This window comes from Salvelinus alpinus, chromosome 8 (assembly GCF_045679555.1).
Source record: "Salvelinus alpinus chromosome 8, SLU_Salpinus.1, whole genome shotgun sequence".
Lineage (NCBI taxonomy): Eukaryota > Metazoa > Chordata > Actinopteri > Salmoniformes > Salmonidae > Salvelinus > Salvelinus alpinus.
In genome coordinates, this window is record NC_092093.1 from 34,282,266 (window position 1) to 34,304,344 (window position 22,079).

Below are 22,079 nucleotides of genomic sequence, written 5' to 3' on the forward strand. Positions count from 1 at the left end.
GGCGAAACAGTTGAATTGTGATGAACACACCCCTGTCCACTTTGTTCAGATGTTGAAATCAAGTGGCCTACCTTATTTCTCAGAATGAGAACAAGTTGCCAATTCCTTATATAATTGTTTTATGCTTATTGCACATTTATTTAAACACAGACTGAAACGGCTAGTACATAACAATCTTTATTTGACTAAAATGCTGCACGCCATACGTGGTACCGTAATGCGCATGCGACAAGCTGAGAATTTATTTTCTGGAATGAATGTTCATTGATACATCTGTTTTAGTAGTGTCTGCTCTGCTAGAAATTTGAGGAGTTGAAACACAACCTTTCGAAACATACCCTGTTTAACTTCTCCTCCTATGACAGTAAAATAATTGTCTCCATGTGTTTCTCAAATGCAAATAGAGAATTGAAACTGTTTGTCAGAGAGGAAGAAGTGATCTCTCATCTTTGTTGTTGTGGAGGGTCTTAGGAGAAAGAGGTGAAGCGAGAGGTTTCACTCTCGCCAAAATCTGTCCAATGCGTTTCTATGCACTTATTTATTTTGAACCTAAGCTTGTCGCCTACCTTCCCGTCTTTGGGACAACGACTCCCATTTCGTCATTGCATACAGGTCTCTGGTGTAAATGGGTAGGTGCGCAGAAGGAGCGAACGAGACGAGACCAAAAAGACAACATGAGAACAAGCAGATTCTGCGATACCGGCATTTGAAAAACATACATTCGAATTAATTCGACATATCGCCCAGCCCTACCTGCAATATATTTCCATGGGAACCCCCGTGCACCTGTGCTGAGATGGACCCCACATATGGAACCAAGTGACCCTTTCAGAGCACCCGTCTCCGCGCCTCACTGCACTAATGGAAGCTGAATAAGGGAATTTAGAGCGGGACAATGGGCAGTTATGACTGATTGTTGTATCAGATTTGGAACACTCAGCCATTCACAGAGAATAAAGGGGTAAGGGGCGGTCTTCTAGGGAGCAGTCCGGCTCTATTACTGTTTAAACACAGCACACTGGAGCTCTCTCCACATGAATGTCCCTCCATTATGACACCATTTTGCCCTGTCAGTGGCAGGGAAGGGATATAGACTACATCTTTGGTTCCCCCTCAGCCTTAAATGCATAGATATGGGACATGAACATGGACGCTTGTCCTATCGGCCATATTATACAATAGGGATGTGTTTTTGTATGTTCATTTGTTTAGTAAAACCTGTATCCTACTTCAGTTATTCACTGTGCAGATCATTGCTCATACTCTGGTGGATGAGAACTACCGTCTCATCCAGGTTTTTGTTTGGCTGTCTACGACACCAACCTAGTTATAAACAATCAAGTCATCACACGGCTGGCTTGCAGTGTAACACAAATCAGGGTATAAATACTGTGTTTGTGTAATCCTGTCATCCTCGCTTTTAATGTGAAAGGGGTGAATTTGAATGTTGAGAATATTTTTTAGGGGTGTCAAAATACTGTCTCGCTGAGTGAGACAGATGGATGGCACTGTGGACACAAGGATTAGGCCATGATTTGTTTTTCTTAGGTGATCGTTAATACATGTTTTTACTCAAAAGATGACCCCTTGAGTACTGTGCACCAGCCAATTGTTGGGAAAATAGCCTCAGCACACAAGGTAAATGCTGTCCCCCGGGGCTATGTTCTAATGTATAGAAAAACAAAGACACTTTGTTACAACATGAGTCTGTTCTCCCTTGAGGCTGTAAGTAAGGGCTTCTCTATTAGGGTTGGGTCCGCATTCATTAGATTAGAGATTAGATCCACCCTAGTTTAGCCCGGCTACATCATCATGCTGCTCTGTCTTTGCTTCGGAGAGCTGACATTTTAGGGGTCCAGCCCAGATTTGGCTCATAACCTCGCTCCTCTAGTCCGTTGTTGGTGGGTGGGAGTTCTGGGAGGAACGCGGTCAGTGCTCTAGAACCCAGATGTGTTCCCTCAGGAGGTCCACTCCAGGGCTGGCCCCATGCCCTTTAGTGAATATCAGCTATGACATCACCAGTCCTTCAATCAGACCCCAGACTGTAATCCACAATAACATCTCCCCCAGACTCAACAGCTGTCTGGATTAAACGGGTGTTTATTTGGGGTTTGATTCATCTGTATGATAATGCCCCTATAATGTACTTCATGTAGGCTACCTCGCCCCTTACAGCCAGCTATGTTGATGTTTTTGTGTCAACTATACCAGAGGAAGGTACCAAAGGAAAGCTGTTATCTCTGGAATGCTAAATCTTTTGGGTGCAAGGGTCTACAAAATGTTTGAAATTTTGACATGCTCATTATAGTTAATAAAACCATATTAAATGAAAGTTTTTGTGCAATAACTGCATATCTTCTCAGTTTCTTCATTGCATGTGCCTTCATATGACAGCAAAGTTGTGACAGTGTTCCCTTTCTTTTTAGATGAGATCCCACAAAAAAAGTAATCATTCAAGCTAAGCACATCATGAAGGGCTTAATATCCTCTATTTTGCAATCAATCTGGAACACGTGGTGTTGGGTGTGGGCTCCCAACGTGCTGAACAAATGCATCCCTTGGCTGAAGCTAAGGTTGGGGTTGAGGCTCATTTGGACTGGGGCTAAAGCTGGGGCCAATATGTACTTGGGCTGTAGCTCTGGACTGGGGATCGAGTTCTGTGGCAGATGTTCTGGTCTATGGCTGGAGTTCTGTGGCAGATGTTCTGGTCTAGGGCTGGAGTTCAGGGCTTGAGCTCTGGAATTGGGTTGGAGCTCTGGACTGGGGATGGAGTTCTGGATGGGTTGTACTTCTGGACTAGTGCCAGAGCTCTATACTGGGGCTGGAGTTCTGGGGCCTCATAACTGTTGTGCCATTTCTGAAAAGACAATGTTATGTACAAAAAAATGTAGATGGAGAAACTTGGCGCACGCATGTTTCCCGTTTTATAAATCAGACCTGTCCTGAAGCTGTTTGTGTATGAAAGAGCATTAAAACTCTGCCTGAAAAATGCCCTCCATTCACCTTTTATGATGAAAAGAAAGACCTTTTTATTTTCTGAATACTTTGGAACTATTGGAATTAGGCCAAGACCGTGTTTTAAAGGAAATGGCAATTGGGAACTTGATCAAATGTCTTTAGAGGTGTTGACAGAATGTTTTCTTTTGCAATGACATTTACTGTATCTGACTGTTAAAGACAAAAACAATTGCAAATTGCTGTGGCCCTGTAAACAGATAATTTGAATTCAATAATTTTTTGCATTTACTTTTTCCCAAACCTATATGCTGCACTGCCCTCTGAATTCTGGAACATTGTCTACTCTGGGGAAAATATATATATATATATTTTAAAAAATATATATATATACATACGCACACACACACATTAGGCCTACTTAGTGATGGCCTACGTACATCCATGCAAATTAAACTGTCTGATCACCTGGTAAATTCTACTGTATGTTATAAGCCACGCACCCTTTCAGCTGCATAGCCTAGACCAAAAACGTTAAATGGCTTATCTATTTACTACTGTAAAGTGTGTCCAATTAAATGAGAGATGGGATGAATGGTAGCCTATCCTAACTTGTTGTAGGCCTATAGGCTATCTCGCGAGTATGAAACCATACTCTACCGGTCTATGTATATTCGTTAACAACAGCTGGTGCATCGAAATCTAAGGAAGTCTTGAGGCTTTGCTCACCCGAGGTAGAGTATCTCATAAACTGTAGACCACACTATTTACCAAGAGTTTTCATCTATATTCTTCGGAGCTGTCTATTTACCACCACAAACCAATGCTGGCACTAAGACCGCACTCCAATCAGCTGTATACGGCCATAAGCAAACAGGAAAACGCTCAACAAGAGGTTGGCGCTCCTAGTGGCCAGGGACTTTAATGTAGGAAAACTTACTTCGAGGCACACTGAAACATGAATGAGAGCATCAGCTGTTCCTGATGACTCTGTGATCACGCTCTCCGAAGGGTCGATGTGAGTAAGACCTCTAAACAGGTCAACCTTCACAGGCCAGACGGATAACCAGGACATGTACTCCGAGCATGCGCTGACCAACTGGCAAGTGTCTTCACTGACATATTCAAGCTCTCCCTGAGTCTGTAATACCAACGTGTTTCAAACAGACCACCATAGTCCCTGTGCCCAAGAACACTAAGGTAACCTGCCTAAATGACTACCGACCCGTAGCACTCACATCTGTAGCCATGAAGTGTTTTGAAAGGCTTGTCATGGCTCATATCAACACCATTATCCCAGAAACCCTAGACCTACTCCAATTTGCAAACCGCCCAACAGATCCACTGATGAGAGGATCCACTAACTAGTGCCCTCAAAGCTCATCACTAAGCTAAGGACCCTGTGACTAAACACCTCCCTCTGCAACTGTATCCTGGACTTCCTGACGGGCCGCCCCCCAGGTGGAAAGGGTAGTTAACAACACATCCGCCATGCTGATCCTCAACACGGGAGCCCCTCGGGTTGAGTGCTCAGCCCCCTCCTCTACTCCCTGTTCACTCATGACTGCATGGCCAGGCACGACTCCAACACCATCAAGTTTGCTGATGACACAACAGTGGTAGGACCGATCACCAACAACGATGAGACAGCCTATAGGAAGGAGGTCAGAGACCTGGCCGTGTGATGCCAACAACAAAAGATCACATCTCCCTCAACGTGATCAAGACAGAGGAGATGATTGTGGACTACTGGAAAAGGAGGACCGAGCACGCCCCCATTCTCATCGATAGGGCTGTAATGGAGCAGCTTCAATTCCTTGGTGTCCACATCACCAACAAACTATCATGGTCCAAACATACCAAGAAGGTCCTGAAGAGGGCACGACATAACCTATTCCCCCTCAGGAGACTGAAAAGATTTGGCATGGGTCCTCAAAAGGTTCTACAGCTGCACCATTGAAAGCATCCTGACCTGTTGCATCGCTGCCTGGTACAGCAACTGCTCGGCCTTGAGGGGGGTAGTGCGTATGGCCCAGTACATTACTGGGGCCAAGCTTTCTGCCATGCAGGACCTTTATACCAGGCCCTAAAAATGGCCAAAGACTCCAGCCACCTTAGTCATAGACTGTTCTCTCTGGTACCGGAGCGTCAAGTCTAGGCCCAAGAGGATTCTAAACAGCTTTAACCCCCAAGCCATAAGACTCCTGAACAGCTAATCAAAGGGCTACCCAGACCCCTCTATTACGCTGCTGCCAATCTCTGTTTATTATCTATACATGGTCACTTTAACTGAACCTACATGTACATATTACCTCGACCAACCAGTGCCCCTGCACATTGACTCTGTACCGGTACCCCCTGTATATAGCCTCGCTATTGTTAAATTGTTTTATTTTAAATTTTTTACTTATTTTTCTTAACTATTTAAAAACCCTTACAGTGAAATGCTTACTTAAAGCATTTTTGGTTAAGGTCACCTGTTTTATTCGCCGCATGTGACATAACATTTGATTTGATTTGATCACCGTCAGATAAGGTGAGGAATTTATTCTGAAATTATCATGGAAATGAAATAAACAATAGAAAATGGATGCCTTTTGAATTATTTTAGAATGGAAAGATCAAGTGCATCTATTTTTGCTCTTCTCACTAACGGCAAATGATTGCATCTTGTGTCACGAACCGTCTCGAAGTCCGTAACAAAAAGGGAGACAACGTGGAGATAAGGAATAACAAAAATATATTTATTAACTGAAGTAAACTAAATACAATTAACAATGGTGTGTGTAGTCAGTAATCAGTAGTGTAAGTGAGTGGTTAAGTGCATAAATGTGATAATGAGGGGTGTTGAAAGGTGCTAAAGCAAACAAACAAAACGGCCACAAAAAATCCCACAACCAAAGTCTGAATGGGGAAGTGGTGTATTTATCCCGGGACACACCCGGGACCAGGTGTGTCCCATGTCGCTGACGACCCTCCCAGCTCCGCCCCCGACATCCTAATAAGGAAAACAAGAGCAAAGAGAAAGAATACGGCAGACCGAGTGGGAGCTTCGTCACACTTGTTATTACTGTATATTTAGCTGCCTGTTTTTTGTTGTTATGAATAAGGGTGTCATATATTCCCCATTTTCACTAGGCTACTTTTAGAGGCGAAAGAAACGTACACCTATTTAGGTGAGGTGCTGGCTAGCGGAGTGGATCACTTTTAAAAAATCAAGGAGAGCCACACACTCTAGGACCTGAGACGCAAAAATATTTATGTCCAACGTTTCGCCAGACAAGCTGTCATCATCAGGGTATAATGACAAACACTGCGGGATGACTCATTTATATAGTTTCAAAAGACACACAGGTGTCTGTAATCATGGCCGGGTGTGGCCTGATATCATTGGTTAATTCTCATATATTAAAATAGCATACAAAAAACAATTGGATAGCATATGATCATAGATACAATTTGGCTACATAAGCCTACAAACATTTACAATAGCAAAATCACAAGAATGGCTTCAGATCAAAGTCTACGTTGAGACCGATGGGAGCAAGGGTCTTTAAATTAATGATCCAGGCAGCCTCTCATTTTAACAATAAATTGTCGAGGTCTCCCCCTCCTAGGGAGGGTGACATGTTCGATGCCAATATAACGTAGAGATGAAATCGAGTGGTTTTCTTCCAAAAAGTGGGCCCCATTTTCACTAGGCTACTTTTGCCTTGCAATGCAATAGTTCAACCACTAGAAACTGCATACGCATTGTCTAAAGTTTGCGGGAGGATATGTACTTAATCTCATCAAGTTTTATAAATGACAACTTTTGCTTGAACTGGCACATGCATATTTTGGGAGTAGCAACATTTTATAAATGAGGCCCTTTGACTGAAGTTGGGTCTTGAGCTCTGGACTCGAGCTGGGCCTGGGCCTGGGCCTGGATTTCTGGACTTGGGTTGGAGCTCTGGGATGGAGTTCTGGACTAGGGTTGGTGCTCTGGCATGCTGAAGTCCCTGCAGTGGGAGTATCTATGTCTGAGTTTAGTCAGATACTGAGCCACAGGGACACATGCTCCACGGGGTGTAGGGGAAAACCGGAGGACAGGAAGTGTGCTAATATCAACCTGCTATCACTCTGGGACTGCGTCTTCTACATTGTGATGTTGGGATTGGAGTCCGTCCTTTCCTGTATCAGATGCAGCTGCAATAAGGCACCACTGGGGGTTTGTGGTATATGGCCAATATACCACGGCTAGCGGCTGTATCCAGGCACTCTGCTTTGCGTCGTGTTAGAACAGCTCTTAGCTGTGGTATATTGGCCATGTACCACACCTCCTTGGGCCTTATTGCTTAATTGTGTTAGTGGTATGTACAGGATACACGTGGTATACTGTACACGGTCCAACGAAGTGCTTACTTGCAGGTTCATTTTCGACAATGCAACAACAATAAGAAATAATTAAAGAGAAGAATACAAACATCGTAAATGGCTCCAGTAGAATATAAATAATGTTTTAGCATAAGTATAGTACAGAAAGGCACCATTTTTATAGTCCAATATTTACACATGTATCAGAGAAAGGGGGGGATTAAATTGTGCAGTATTAGCAATAAGACTCTGGTAGCAGAAATTGTGGTGTGTGTGTGCATGAATGAGTACATTTTTATTTAGCAGGTGTCTAAGTCTGTCTTGATCAGCCTTATCAAGTCTGAAATGTGAGTTTCTGTGCTTTACCTCCTTGGCTCGTTGTGTGATCATGTCATGGGATAAGCTCTATCCCATGTGTACTTACTACTGTCTATTTGACCTTTTCTCTCTGATGGAATGTGTAGATTGGACTAACATTAGCCTAAACCATCAGGCTGGGGGTAGACCGATTATCCCACCCTCAATAGAACTGCTTTCCCTTGCAAATCATAGAAAAACATTGCGGACACGAGACGCCACATTTGATGCACATCATTATTGCAGTTAACTGCCTCATTCTCCGGTGTCCAAAGTTAGTAAAGAAGCATGGTTGGCTGCCACTGTGTGTGGCTGGAGATGAACTGAATGCAGTTTAGATCATGCGGCTGATGGGAATGCGAGGAGTTAGTCCTATGGCCTACATCTCCCATTTAAAGACACTGGCCCTGTCTGAATACCTATACTTGCGTCCTTAACAGTAAGCAGTTTGAGTATGCAAAAAAATAATAGTATGTGACATTTCCAAAATCAAGTATGGTTTAAATGCCAGGATGTTATACTAATTTTGGCTCTTCATCTAGTAGAATTCGATGCACTGTTTTTCACACCTCCATTGGTAGAGGTGGGCTGCAAGTGATAGGCCCTGGTTCTTTTCAAGTAGCCAAGGCTACTTACATGGGAAGATGCCCAAAGCTCCTGCAGTGGTGTTCAAATGAAGGTTAAGTAGTTTTTGTTCTCCTTAAAAGGTTCACGAGCATAGGGCAAAATTTTTACCCAAAGTGGATTTTTGTTTTCTCGCTGAAGTGTTTTTTGTTCTCTTGGCCTTTTTGTCAGAGCTTTTAAACTAAATACTTAACCAAATTCTGAATGCGTCAGCCACGGGGACCCTGGATGTGGCTGCGTTATTAATGTCATGCTAATTGGGCCTTTTGATTTTGAAATTATTAAATGTGTGGATCAAGCCTTAGCAGTCATTCTGATCTCGTTCCCAATGATCAGAGCTTTACTTAATTATGTTGCAGTTCTGAATTTGCTATCCACCCGACTGTCCACTTTTTTTCCTTCTTTTTTTTGACTATTGTAGAATAATAGTGAAGACAAACTATAAAATAACACATGGAATCATGTAGTAACCAAAAAAGTGTTAAACAAATCAAAATATTTGAGATTCTTCAAAGTAGCCACCCTTGATGACAGCTTTACACACTCTTGGCATTCTCTCAACCAGCTTCACCTGGAATATTTTTCCAACAGTCTTGAAGGAGTTCCCACGTATGCTGAGCACTTGTCGGCTGCTTTTCATTCACTCTGCATTCCAATTAATCCCAAACCATCTCAATTGGGTTGAGGTTGGGTGATTGTGGAGGCCAGGTCATATGATGCAGCACTCCATCACTCTCCTTTTTGATCAAATAGCCCTTACACGGCCTGGAGGTGTGTTTTGGGTCTTTGTCCTGTTGAAAAACAAATGACAGTCCCACTAAGCGCAAACCAGATGGGATGGCGTATCGCTGCAGAATTCTGTGGTAGCCATGCTGGTTAAGTGTGCCTTGAATTCTAAATAAATCACCATCACACCGCCTCCTCCATGCATCACGGTGGGAACCACACATGCAGAGATCATACGTTCAGCTACTCTGCGTCTCACAAAGGCACGGCGGTTGGAACAAAAAATCTACAATTTGGACTCATCAGACCAAAGGACAGATTTCCACCGGTCTAATGTACTTTGCTCATGTTTCTTGGCCCAAGCAAGTCTCTTCTTCTTATTGGTGTCCTTTAGTAGTGGTTTCTTTGCAGCAATTCAACCATGAAGGCGTGATTCTCACCGTCTCCTCTGAACAGTTGATGTTGAGATGTCTGTTACTTGAACTCTGTGACGCATTTATTTTGGGCTGCAATCTGAAGTGCAGTTATTCTAATGAACTTATCCTCTGCAGCTGAGGTAAATCTGAGTCTTCCTTTCCTGTGGTGGTCCTCATGAGAGCCAGTTTCATCATAGAGCTTGATGGTTTTTGCGACTGCACTTGAAACTTTCAAAGTTATTGAAATGTTCCATATTGGCTGACCTTCATGTCTTAAAGTAATAATGGACTTTCGTTTCTCTTTGCTTATTTGAGGTTTTCTTGCCATAATATGGACTTGGTCTTTTACCAAATAGGGCTATATTCTGTATACCTACCATGTCACAACACAACTGATTGGCTCAAAGGCATTAAGAAGGAAAGAAATTCCACAAATTAACTTTTAACAATGCACACCTGTTAATTGAAATGCATTCCAGGTGACTACCTCATGAAGCTGGTTGAGAGAATGCCAAGAGTGTGCAAAGCTGTCGTCAAGGAAAGGGTGGCTACTTTGAAGAATCTCAAATATAAAATATGTTTTGTTTAACACTTTGTTTTTGGTTACTACATAATTCCATATGTGTCATTTCATAGTATTCTACAGTGTATAAAATAGTACAAATCAAGAAAAACACTTGAATGAGTAGGTGTGTCCAAACTTTTGACCCGTACTGTATGTTACAGCACTTTGTTTTCACAAATACATATGAAATGGAACCAAATATCTGTTTGTCTTCAGGCCCTTTTTAAATAGGAGAGATGGGCTATATGGTCTAAGGCATAGGTCAAACGTGATAGTATACCTATAACCAGCTTGAATAGGCCCATAACGCCGCCATTGTTCTTTTCAGTTTAGAGAAATGTATCTAATTGGAAATGAGCTTTTATCAGGCGGGTTAATGCGATGCATGTCTGTTGAAATAATGCAATGCATATATGTTGAATTGTACTCAGCCAATCATGAGCCAGTACTGCGTTGCGACCGTGGGATACTGCATCCTTTTTACTAAACAGTACATGCTAAATAGTATGCCGTTTAGGTATGTGGCATTACATTTACATTTAAGTCATTTAGCAGACGCTCTTATCCAGAGCGACTTACAAATTGGTGCATTCACCTTATGATATCCAGTGGAACAACCACTTTACAATAGTGCATCTAACTCTTTTAAGGGGGGGGGGGGGTTAGAAGGATTACTTTATCCTATCCTAGGTATTCCTTAAAGAGGTGGGGTTTCAGGTGTCTCCGGAAGGTGGTGATTGACTCCGCTGACCTGGCGTCGTGAGGGAGTTTGTTCCACCATTGGGGTGCCAGAGCAGCGAACAGTTTTGACTGGGCTGAGCGGGAACTGTACTTCCTCAGAGGTAGGGAGGCGAGCAGGCCAGAGGTGGATGAACGCAGTGCCCTTGTTTGGGTGTAGGGCCTGATCAGAGCCTGAAGGTACGGAGGTGCCGTTCCCCTCACAGCTCCGTAGGCAAGCACCATGGTCTTGTAGCGGATGCGAGCTTCAACTGGAAGCCAGTGGAGAGAGCGGAGGAGCGGGGTGACGTGAGAGAACTTGGGAAAGTTGAACACCAGACGGGCTGCGGCGTTCTGGATGAGTTGTAGGGGTTTAATGGCACAGGCAGGGAGCCCAGCCAACAGCGAGTTGCAGTAATCCAGACGGGAGATGACAAGTGCCTGGATTAGGACCTGCGCCGCTTCCTGCGTGAGGCAGGGTCGTACTCTGCGAATGTTGTAGAGCATGAACCTACAGGAACGGGTCACCGCCTTGATGTTAGTTGAGAACGACAGGGTGTTGTCCAGGATCACGCCAAGGTTCTTAGCACTCTGGGAGGAGGACACAATGGAGTTGTCAACCGTGATGGCGAGATCATGGAACGGGCAGTCCTTGGCATGCTAGTATGGTTATTCGATCACAGCTACTATCTAAACCAGTGAGTGTCATTGATTCTCAGGAGTCCTAGAATTAGCTTTTTACCATCTTTCCCTTCAAGCCACCACACATACCTTACTTCAGAGGTCAACTGGGCCCTGTAAATGAGAGCCACCCAGAAGGGCTGTTGTAGGGTGACAGGTAGCCTAGAGGTTAAGTGCGATGGGCCAGTAACTGAAAGGTCGCTGGTTCGAATCACTGTCTGCGCCCTTGAGCAAGGCACTTAACCCAATATGCTCCTGTAGGTCGCTCTGGATAAGAGTGTCTGCTAAATGACACATATAAAAATGTGTGATGTGAGGGAGACCATTATGGCTGGGCTGTTGGACACAGTAGCCCAGCAGCTGACAGTGATTGATCCCTGTATTGTTGTGCTCACACCGGCTGCAGGTCATTGTAGAGGAGACAACGTTGGTCGCACAGTTGCTGCCGCAGGGATGGATGGCGACTATGGGAGGAATTCATAGACCACAAAGGAGTTTACTATGCAAACAAGGGGAATTGAGGTTGCGTTAGGGCTAGGTGGCTCAGTACCCAAATACAAGTGGGTTTTATGACATGGGGTAAAGCTATAAGGTCTTGATAAACTAAATTGATGATTCTGAGTTTTACTGGCATTGACCAACTAATTAGATCTGCCTAAATGTCCAAGTAAAATTTGTTCCCGCATCTCATAACATGATTCTCATTTAATTTCAAAAACACTTTAATTAAAGCAATTTGTTCCACACCACTGAGTCTGAGGTACTGCACACTTAACGTCTCCCCATACTGTGGAGTTTGTCTGAACTCTAGAGGAAACCGATTCAAACAGGCTTTTTTCTTGCCATTGAGACCATTACTGCTTGTGACCCCTCTTTGTTGCTGCCAAGGTAACAGTGTGAGCTGCATGCACAACTGGGAACTTCCTGTTGCTATAGCAACTCGGCTAAATCCCAGATGGGGCACAAAGTTTGGTTTAGACGTGTTCCTCAGGAAAACCAATTTAGCCCACTTGAGTGGCGCCTATAGCTCCCACACTCTTACTTAAGTAAGGCATCCCAACATTGGGACTGTGCTTTGTGTGTGTTTGTGTAAGTCAGTGCCATGTGTGTGAGACACAGACTGAAAGTCATACATTGGTCTGTTGTCTCTGGCAGGTTTGCTTTATTCAAATTTAAGTTATTGAATCACACTGCAAGGGTCTGTTTTGTTATCCTACCTGACGGTGCTAGGCTTAGGAGTTTTCAAAGAGCAGGAATATCCTGTCTCAAATGTAATCACATCCTACATCACTGACAAGCCACGGTTATTTTGACTCGTGGAGTGAATGATAATATACACAGAACAAAATATAAATGCAACATGAAACAGGGGCCCAACTCTTTACATGAGCTGAAATAAAAGATTGCAGAAGTGTTCCAGACGTACAAAAAGCGTATTTCTCTTAAATGTGCACAAATTTGTTTACATCCTAGTTAGTGAGCATTTCTCCTTTGCGAAGATAATCTATCCACCTGACAGGTGTGGCATATCAAGAAGCTGATTAAACAGCATGATCATTACACAGGTGCACTTTTTGTCATACAACACAATGCCACAGTCTTACGTTTTGAGGGAGCGTGCAATTGGCATGCAGACTGCAGGAATGTAATGTTGATGTTCATTTCTCTACCATAAGCCGCCTCCAACGTTGTTTTAGGAAATACCGGGCAAATGGCAGACAGTGTATGGCGGTTTGCTGATGTCAACGTTGGGAACAGTGCCCCATAGTGTTGGTGGGGTTATGGTATGGGCAAGCATAAGCTATGGACAACGAACACAATTGCATTTTATCAATGGCAATTTCAATGCACAGAGATACTGGGATGAGATCCTGAGGCCCATTTGCCGTGCCATTCATCCGCCGACATTACCTTATGATAATGCATGGCCCAATGTCGCAAGGTCTTTTCATCCTTTGGGGCATCTGGACATTCCTCTTAGTTTAATTCCTGGAAGCTGAAAATGCCCCAGTTCTTCCATGGCCTGCACACTCACCAGACGTCACCAGTTGAGCATGTTTGGGATGCTCTGGATCGACGTGTACAACAGCGTTCCAGTTCCCGCCAATATCCAGCAACTTCGTAAAGCCATTGAAGAGGAATGCGACAACTCTATGCGACGGAGATGTGTCTCGATGCGTGAGGCAAATGATTATCACACCAGATACTGACTGGTTTTCTGATCCGCGCCCCTACAATCTGTGACCGACAGATGTCTGTATTCCCAGTCATGTGAAATCCATAGATTAGAATTGCTTTCAATTGACAGATTTTCTGTAACTCAGTAGTAGAATCTTTGAAATGTTGCGTTTTATATTTTTGTTCAGTATAAAAGCATGTGTGTTATGCCTTGTGGCTGTTTGATGGAAATACGACAGGCTTGGGCCCTGGGCACTGCTGTACAGAGTGGTAAAAAATGTAAGCTTCATTCCAACACTTGTGGCTTTTCGCTATCCCACGTATCCATCTAACAGCAGAACTCATTGTCATTTGACTCCAATAAAGGGCTTTAGAGGAAAGAGAAAATTGACATTTTGTGCCATGAGACCCGGGCAATTAGCTCCTTTTGTCTGTGGTCTTTTCATCCTTTGGGGCGTCTGGACATTCCTCTTAGTTTAATCCTGCTGTGACCCTCCCACTGATGAGTCTGTGCCAGCTCAACATAGACCCTGTTATCCATCCTGCCTCCTCCCCCTTAAGGACGACAAGCAGTTTTGATCTCTCTCTTGGGGCACACATCCCTTCATAGTGCACACTTTGGGGATACCAACTCTACTTCAGAGTGCGCCTCCCTAAAAATGCCCCTGCATCATTTGGGGGATGAGCATGAGTAATCGAGTACTTGAACGGCCGTCCCAAAAATATTTTACCAGAGAGCGAAATTTTGTCTTGGAAGACCACGTTAATTTGCTTTCACTCTAGTATTCCATATCTACGTGTGCATTTGCGGGGCACAACAATAAAGAAACCAAGCATCACGCTTCTCCCTAAATTCCCTTTTCCCTCCGTCTCACTCAGTCAATTGCGTCCCGACCACTAGCTTACACACGTGCCGAGTACGCTGACAAGCTCCCGTTAGGTCTACAGAAATAAACGCCTATTAAAAACGGATCTAACTGATGGGATACACAAGCTACATTCCTTGCCAAATGACGACAGTTTTTTTTATCACAAATTCAAAATGGACTGGTTGACTGAAGTAGGGACATATGTGTTCCAACAACGAGCGCTGCAGTTTTGGAATAATTGTGTCCCGTCTATTTAACAATGGGGTTCAATATGTATTGACTCAAGACATTTCAGCTTTTCATTTTTAAATAATTTGTATAAGTGTCTATTCCACTTTGACATTATGGGGTATTGTGTGTAGCAGTGACACATCTCAATTTTAATTCATATAAAATTCATGCTGTAGCACAACAAAATGTGTGAAAAGTCAAGGGGTGTGAATACTCTCTGAAGTCACTGTATATATGGTGCAATTAGGATGTGTTATCTGTAATGGTTATGATAAATTAGGCATTGTTGCGCACTGTTGGCATATAGATAAATGTGCAGGCCTTGTGTTCTAAAAATTGTTTCTCAAATGCCCATCCCTAGCATCATTTTCTGCTGTATCCTACTACGGTGCACTACTGTTCGAAACATGGCTGCTAAGACCCTCTATCGTGTGTACTGTAGACCCGTCTGTTTCACTGTACATTGACATGACTTGAGCCCTCCCATCTGTCACCCAATGTGTGAAATTAGCACTAATACTGGGATAAAGATTTGGCCAAAATGTAATTTAGGTGCTCGCCTGCTAACACCATTAGAATAACTGAGTTATAACACCATGTTGATGCTTGTGAGTCACTGTAGGTGCTGAGAATAGTACGTCTTGTCTACACTCTGGAATGGTGTGTAAAACTTTCCTTTGTGGACAGGCTCCTCGGAGCTCTTTAAACTCCTGTCATTTAGGTTAGATGGGAGCCAACCCGCAATGGGTCTGCGTGTGAATGCTTGTGTGTGTGTGGTTAGCTAGCTGCTGCAGCACAAAGCTGGTGTCCCCCAAGGAGAGAGGAGAGGACTGGCATGCCTGTGCCAGTGAAAGGCGGCAGGGCTAGGGAAAAGGAAAAGGATGGAGTGAGCGAAGGAGTTGTTAGCCTTGGTCCCTGAACACCAAGTGTCCATTAACAATCCATCTCTTGGCACATACACAGCCGGGGTGGGGTCTGCCTCCTTCGCTCACCCTCTCCCTCCTCCCTCCCCCATTCTCTCTCAGCAGAGTTTGGCTTCCTCTCTCGCCCTCATTCTTCTCTCGGTCTATGCCTGTCCCCCTGAGTTTGGTGCGGTAATGACAGCAGTGTATAGAGCAGGAGGAGGTTGATCAGCTGGAATACAGCACAGGACGGTGAAAGGAAAGGACCGAGTCTCGAGTCGGCCGTCAGCGGGGGAGAGATCACGGTAAGGTGCTGCTCAGTACTCACACCCAGCGCCACGCCACAGCGGTGCACTGGGTTACTGTACCGAGGCTACTTCTCTGAGGCTGACACGGCTGGCTAATAGTCAATGCAGTTCATCTGCCGTTCACTTTGATAGAATGTGAGGTCAGCTGTTTTGAGTTTAGCTGGACGCAAAGAGTGTTCAGAGTTCAGCCGTTCCTGGAACTCATGGGTCATACGATTGAGTAGATATGGTAATGAACAAGCATTTCGCTACACCCGCAATAACATCTGCTAAACATGTGTATGTGACCAATAAATGTGATAATATTTTAAAATACTGGCAAATTGACTTTGCCTAGTCATTGTCCAGCTGTCATTTAATTAACCAGTGATTTGATTGGAATAATCAGTGAGGGGCGTTGTCCTGGTTGTTGTTGCAGTGACATCCTTGTTTTGCCAAGCACATTGTCTGACCCGGTGTGTTATGAGACGTGACTTCATAATGCATGTGTGCGCAGCTGGTGACCGTGTGTAATGTCACAAAGCCAGAAGATACAAGGGCTTGATAAAGAGTTGCAACACTGTACTACAACACAACAGCTAACCTGTGTCTAAAGATGAAACGGAACGGCAGCTCCGCACTAATGTATTCTCCTGCCACTGTCTGGGGGATGTTTTTATTGGAGGATGGGGGGGTTTAATGGGTGGGGTGGATTGGGGGATAGAGTCCTGGGATAAGAGGGAAATGAAAGCCTGCCTGTCGCATATCCTTTTGAAGCTGCAGCATTCCCGGTATGGTATGCCTCGGTGGGGAGCAGAACCTAAGCAAAACAATCCCCAGACCAGCGCCACAGTAAAGGAGCGCTCTTAGCGACATGCTTTTTTCTCTCTGTCTCTCTGGCTTCCCATTTAAGAAGAGACGCTATCAGTACAATTACTACTCTAAAGCTCTGTTGCACCAAAAACCTGTTTTTAAAGAGGTTGATCGAGATATAAGCTGATAACTAGGCTAACAATTTTCCTCGCGTATGGAGTTTCAATGGGTTTAGACTTGGTGTTTGCTACGAGGAGACTCTTCTGCATGCAGGAGGAAACCAGTTTGAGAGGTACCAGATGGTTTAGCCAAGTTACATAAGGCATGCCATAAACATTTAATTTATATAGAAAGGACATATGGGGGGAAGCGCTTACGGCAAGCTAGATGGGGGGGGGGGGGGGGGCACATTTTCGGTCCACGCATGATCTGCATTTCCATTTTGAGTACAAGGCTAGATGGAGATTTCCCAGACCTGAGTGGGTATGTGAGAGCATGCAAGTCCTATTGTTGTTTAGCAGTGTGGGAATGAGAGCGAGGGGAGAGAGAGGGGGGGAAAGAGGCCTTGAATCTCCTGTCTGGGGAGTTGTTGCCCTGGGCGAGATGGAAGGAGAGGCTGTAACATAACTAGAGACCTGCTTGCTGCAGGAGTAAAAAGCTAACACTGCAGCCAGTTGGGAATGAGCAGAGAAATGGTCTTTATCACAGACTGCCAGTGTTGCTTCATCTCAGTTCTTGGGACTATCTGAGAACAGTGAAAAAATTTATAAAAAAATAGGATCATTTGCATATTGTGTGTCTCTTAGAAATGTCTTAATGGTTTTGATTCTAGACTTTGTCACTGCAGTCAGTGTACTTTAATTGTCCAAACGTGTCTAATTAGTGTAATAAAACAATAGGCGGTGTAGGGAGGTGAAGTGTTTGATCCGACTGGGGATAAGCTAAATCCCTTATCACTCAACACGCTCCACATAGCCTACACTTGGGCTGGAGGTGTACAGCAAACAAAACACACACCGACATGCTTAAAATACCCCAGACTGTCACACCCACAGTTCTCCTAGCGTAACTGATTATTATATAGCCGTAGATCGAGACGCGTGTTTTTACGAGCATAAACACTTAGGCTAACCACCTAACCCACCTCCAGAACCAGTGTGTGTGTTGAGGCTGTGACTTCCAGTCTGTTCTGTCTGCTGGATTATGTCTGTGACATTAGCCTCTTAAAGAAAATACCATCTGATGGCATGAGATGACGAGAGAACACGTCAGTCATATGTCTCTATGGAGAGGCCATTTTGTTTTTTGCTGACAAGGACCCGGATTGGTTTTGACAGGCTGTGTTTCACTTACTCCCATGATGTGCAAGCTTTGCAGATTTGGGATTTAGCCTGTAGTCTGCTGGGGTGGCCAGATCCTGGTTCCACTGAATGGCTGAGCAAGTCACTCCCCTGTGGCAAATTGGTAGAAATATGCTCTGAGTTTTGAACCTGTAGGCTGTAGTATTCAACATGGTATTCTATTTCAGGTAATCTCTGTTGTGATTTCATTTACTAGCCTGACCCTGCACTACATTCAGGTTAGGATTATCAGGGAATTGATGTTATGTTAAAAATACTATTTTCTTTTGATTAGATTAGGCCTTAGATGTAGACGATTTCTTTGCAATGGATTGTGTGATTTGTAGGCCTAATTTGAACCATTTGATGTGTAGCTTAGACCTACACATCTTGTCTTTTATTTGTGTTTTTGTGTGTCCTGAATGTAGCCCGCACATCAGTGAGGAAGTGGTGTCTGTTACAATGCCATTCGTGGAGTTGGGTTGATTATTTTCTTAAATTGAATAAAGTTTGACGGTAAACCATCTGTTCCTTGTTATCAGGGTCTGAATGCTCACTGTTGTCGATGCGTGTCAGCGGCACAGTTTTCTTATCGGCCTCAATGTAATTGTATTCGTTGCAATTGTATTCGTTGCAGAGGTCTTCTTGGCCTTAACCTGATTAAGCCTAATCTGAATTGAAGAAGCCCAAAATGTGTTCTCCTAGCGCGTTCATTCTGTTACATTTTGCTACTAGTGTCGCTCATCCCTGTTAGTTCTGGATAGAATCATCCTTTTCTTGGTTACATTTTCAACTCTTCCCTGAGTCTTCTCAGCTGCTGGCTCCCTTAATTCCCCTATCAACTTGTCACATGACCCCTTGTAAAATGTGTGGGACCAAAAAAAGATCATAAAATGGCTCCTCTCCTTCGTAACTCAGTGGCTAGTCATGCGTGAGGGACCATTTTTCTATTTATAAATCGCCCCTGCATGTAACCCAGAATATTGTTCCATGAATGTGTGTGTGTGTGCTCCTCTCATAGTGATTGCTACAAGAATAGTTTAACTGAAGTGAACCATGGAATGCCAGGTACATTATCAATTCTGACTTTATTCTACAGAGGTTTACAATGCAATCACATGTGTTATCAGGAGAAAGGAAATAAACCGATTTAGTCAGGGTAGATCATTTGATTTAAGTGAATTAGTCTCTACAGAGAGTCATTGCTCCACCCTGCAGCGCCTTGTCCATTTCATTTCAGAGGCTATGTCCTCCTCTCTGGAACATGACGTTTCCAACCCAATTAATGTCAAAACGCCATTACCCAGAGACTCAGGCAGCTGTAAAATCATTGTGTTATTTTATTTTGAGCCGTGCCATTTTCTGTGATACTGAGAGAGGCGTGGCGAACCTTAACCTCTTGCCCTTGAGTCCTGTTGTCATGGTGAATGAGTAATTGCGTTGTGCAGAGCTGTTCCCTTGTCACTGATATTTGGGTTGAAGCCCTGCCTGGGGCCACTGCTCTTCTCTGATGGGGGATGCAGTTAGCCCCTTAGCAGCCAGCCATTGATGGCCACTGCCCTTTTGTACCATCACCCCACATGACATTTTAGTTAGCTCCAATTACATAATGTCAAAGAAATCTGTCATAATGAAACACGGCTGACAAAAATGCTGCTGATATTATGGCGTCCTCATCGTCTTTCGAATTGCGGTGTTGTGTTACACGAGAAGAAGAAAAAGAACACAACGTAGACAATGAATTTATTTACAATTTCACCAACCTAAAACAAGTAACATGACAACGCACAGGCATAAAATGTGGCTTAATTTACTTGAAACTAAACTTCACTGAAGTGAGACTTTGTCATTTCTTGGCTATTTACATATTTTTGTTCACAAACTAGGTTGTTTCTCAATGTTACATTTTGTCTATTAGGGAAGACAATCCGGCTACTACTCAGACTCTCAATCTCACAGGAATAAACTTGATTTAAGTTGTGTTACACCGCTAACTTCCCTCCCTTAAAGGGGCAGGTGAAAATTTGTCTCATCTGTGATATTTTGGTTAGTGGACCAAAAGGTTCATTTTAGGCCCTGGCTCATTTATTATTAGCTAGTGATTTGGGAATACATATGATACGATGTTATCTTTTCCTGGTTTAACTCTATCCCTCTTTCTCTCTGTGTGCAGTGTGACTGGGGACCATGACGACAGAGGTGGGATCTGAGACGGAGGTGAGGAAAGAGCCGGAGAAGGCAGAGGAGCAGCCTGCAGCACCTGAATCAGAACCAGCAGCCACCAACCAGACAGACGAGGCCAAGGCCGCAGAGCAGTCCGCCAACGACCACCCCGCTCCGGCCACCGACTCAGCCGAGGCCCCCGCAGAGGCCAAGGAGAAGCAGGAGGAGGCCCAGCCCGCCGACAACGCCACACCACAGGAGGGCGAGGACACCCCAGCCTCACCACCAGCCTCAGAGAAGAAAGGCATCTCCAGGTTCCTCCCTCCATGGCTTAAGAAGCAGAAGTCTCAGAGCCAGGTGGGACCCAAAGAGAGCCAGGCTGCACCCGAGGAGGCAGGCGTTGCCTCCGTGAAGGAGGAGGACGGTGAGAAGGGGGAGCAGGCCGAGGCAGAGCAGACGTCATCGCCCACAGCAGACCAACCACAGGTGGAAGAAGAGAAAATAAACGGAGAGCCGAAACCAGAACAGATTGAGGAAGTGAAATCGGAGGAAAAAGAGGAGGAGAATCATTCCACTGGCAGTGCAGACACTCAGGTATGCTAGCCTATATTGGCCGTCTTAACACTACACACCTCTTACTGTCTCTCCATTATCTTTGCTTGTGTTTTTCAATTCAACGATTCTCAGATTTAGATTGATTTCCTCTCTGGCAGATGAGAACCCAGATTACTCTATTTACTATAGCTCTGCTTATCAAGATGGTCTTCTCTGCTGGCTGTCTGACAGTAGCGTGTCATCGTTGACCTTGCAGTCACACGACCTGATTCAACCACAGCAAGCCAAGCAGGGGCCCTGAGGAATTGGTGCCACTTAGCTCACTTCACTAGATCTCTCTGTCAAGGTTCCTCCTTCAACCCTGTTAGGAGTTATGAATTAGAAACGAGCTCTGTTGATACAGTATTAGTCAGTCAGTCACAAATAAGGTACATATCTCTTAGTATAGAGATGTTGAATGTTCTCCTCATTTGTCCTTTATGATTTTATTACGTTGGAATTGCTGTAAGCTATTATGCTGCAGAAGAAACATCTCCTCGTTGTGCTTGTATTCCAGCCAAACCCCAGCTCTTTTTCATGTTTTAAGACTTTGATCTGCCTAATGACATCATCTACAGTGATCAAGCCAATGGAAAACATAATGAGTGCTGGTTAAAAGCTGTGTGTACTGCGATAGAAGTTACACTATGGTTCTCCGTACAGATCTGTGCTGACTGAATTGATGGCACTAAGCAGAACTAGGCTACTCTTTGACGAACCACTGTTGACAAAATGGCCTTTGTGGATGTGAAGTGTTTTTCTTGTTCGCTCTGTGAATCTCCTCTTGGTGATTTGTGTCTAGCCTGCTAAGGAGGAGAAAGCAGCAGAGGAATCTCAGGAGAAGAGCGCCGCAGAAGAGGAGAACAAGGAGGCAGAGGAAGGAGGAGAGGAGAAGAAAGACGAGGAAGAGAGCCCGAAGCCTGAGGGTGGACATTCTTTTATCAAGTCACCGCTGAAACTGACCAAGAAGGTGAAGATGGTGATGTGTCACGTGACCATGCTTGATGGAAGCCAGTTCCCCTGTGAGGTGGAGGTGAGTCTCTTCAATATTTATTGTTGTTCTAAGCAAAGTAACACACACGATCAAAGTACAGATCACGGACAAACCCCAAGATAGAATTGTTTCTGGACACTTCAGATCATATGGTTTAATATTGGTGATAGAAGTCAGACCAGATGTTAAGCTAGTGTTTAACCCGTTGACACGTACGAACACAGGGGTGTGATCATTCTACAGTGGCCCCTGCAGCGTACGCGCAAACCGGTGTGATTAGAACACTTATTTAAACGTTAAGTTACAATTGA

At 44.2% G+C, this 22,079-nt stretch overlaps 1 protein-coding gene across 27 annotated transcripts in view; it reads left to right on the top strand.

Annotated features, from left to right (window-relative positions):
- Nucleotides 1-22,079, top strand: part of LOC139583012 (protein 4.1-like) — a 97,503-nt gene that overhangs the window by 27,202 nt on the left and 48,222 nt on the right. For 24 of the 27 annotated variants that reach the window (XR_011676468.1, XM_071413625.1, XM_071413632.1 and 21 more), the window contains exons 1-3: nt 15,473-15,882; nt 20,191-20,774; nt 21,577-21,807. Coding sequence is in view for 26 of the 27 variants with exons in the window: in XM_071413625.1 (XP_071269726.1) it covers nt 20,205-20,774; nt 21,577-21,807 (801 nt within the window). In the remaining variant the exon portion in view is untranslated. Of the gene's footprint in view, nt 1-15,472; nt 15,883-20,190; nt 20,775-21,576; nt 21,808-22,079 lie in introns of those variants that run through there. The other 3 variants (XM_071413627.1, XM_071413626.1, XM_071413644.1) reach the window with 2 other exon arrangements.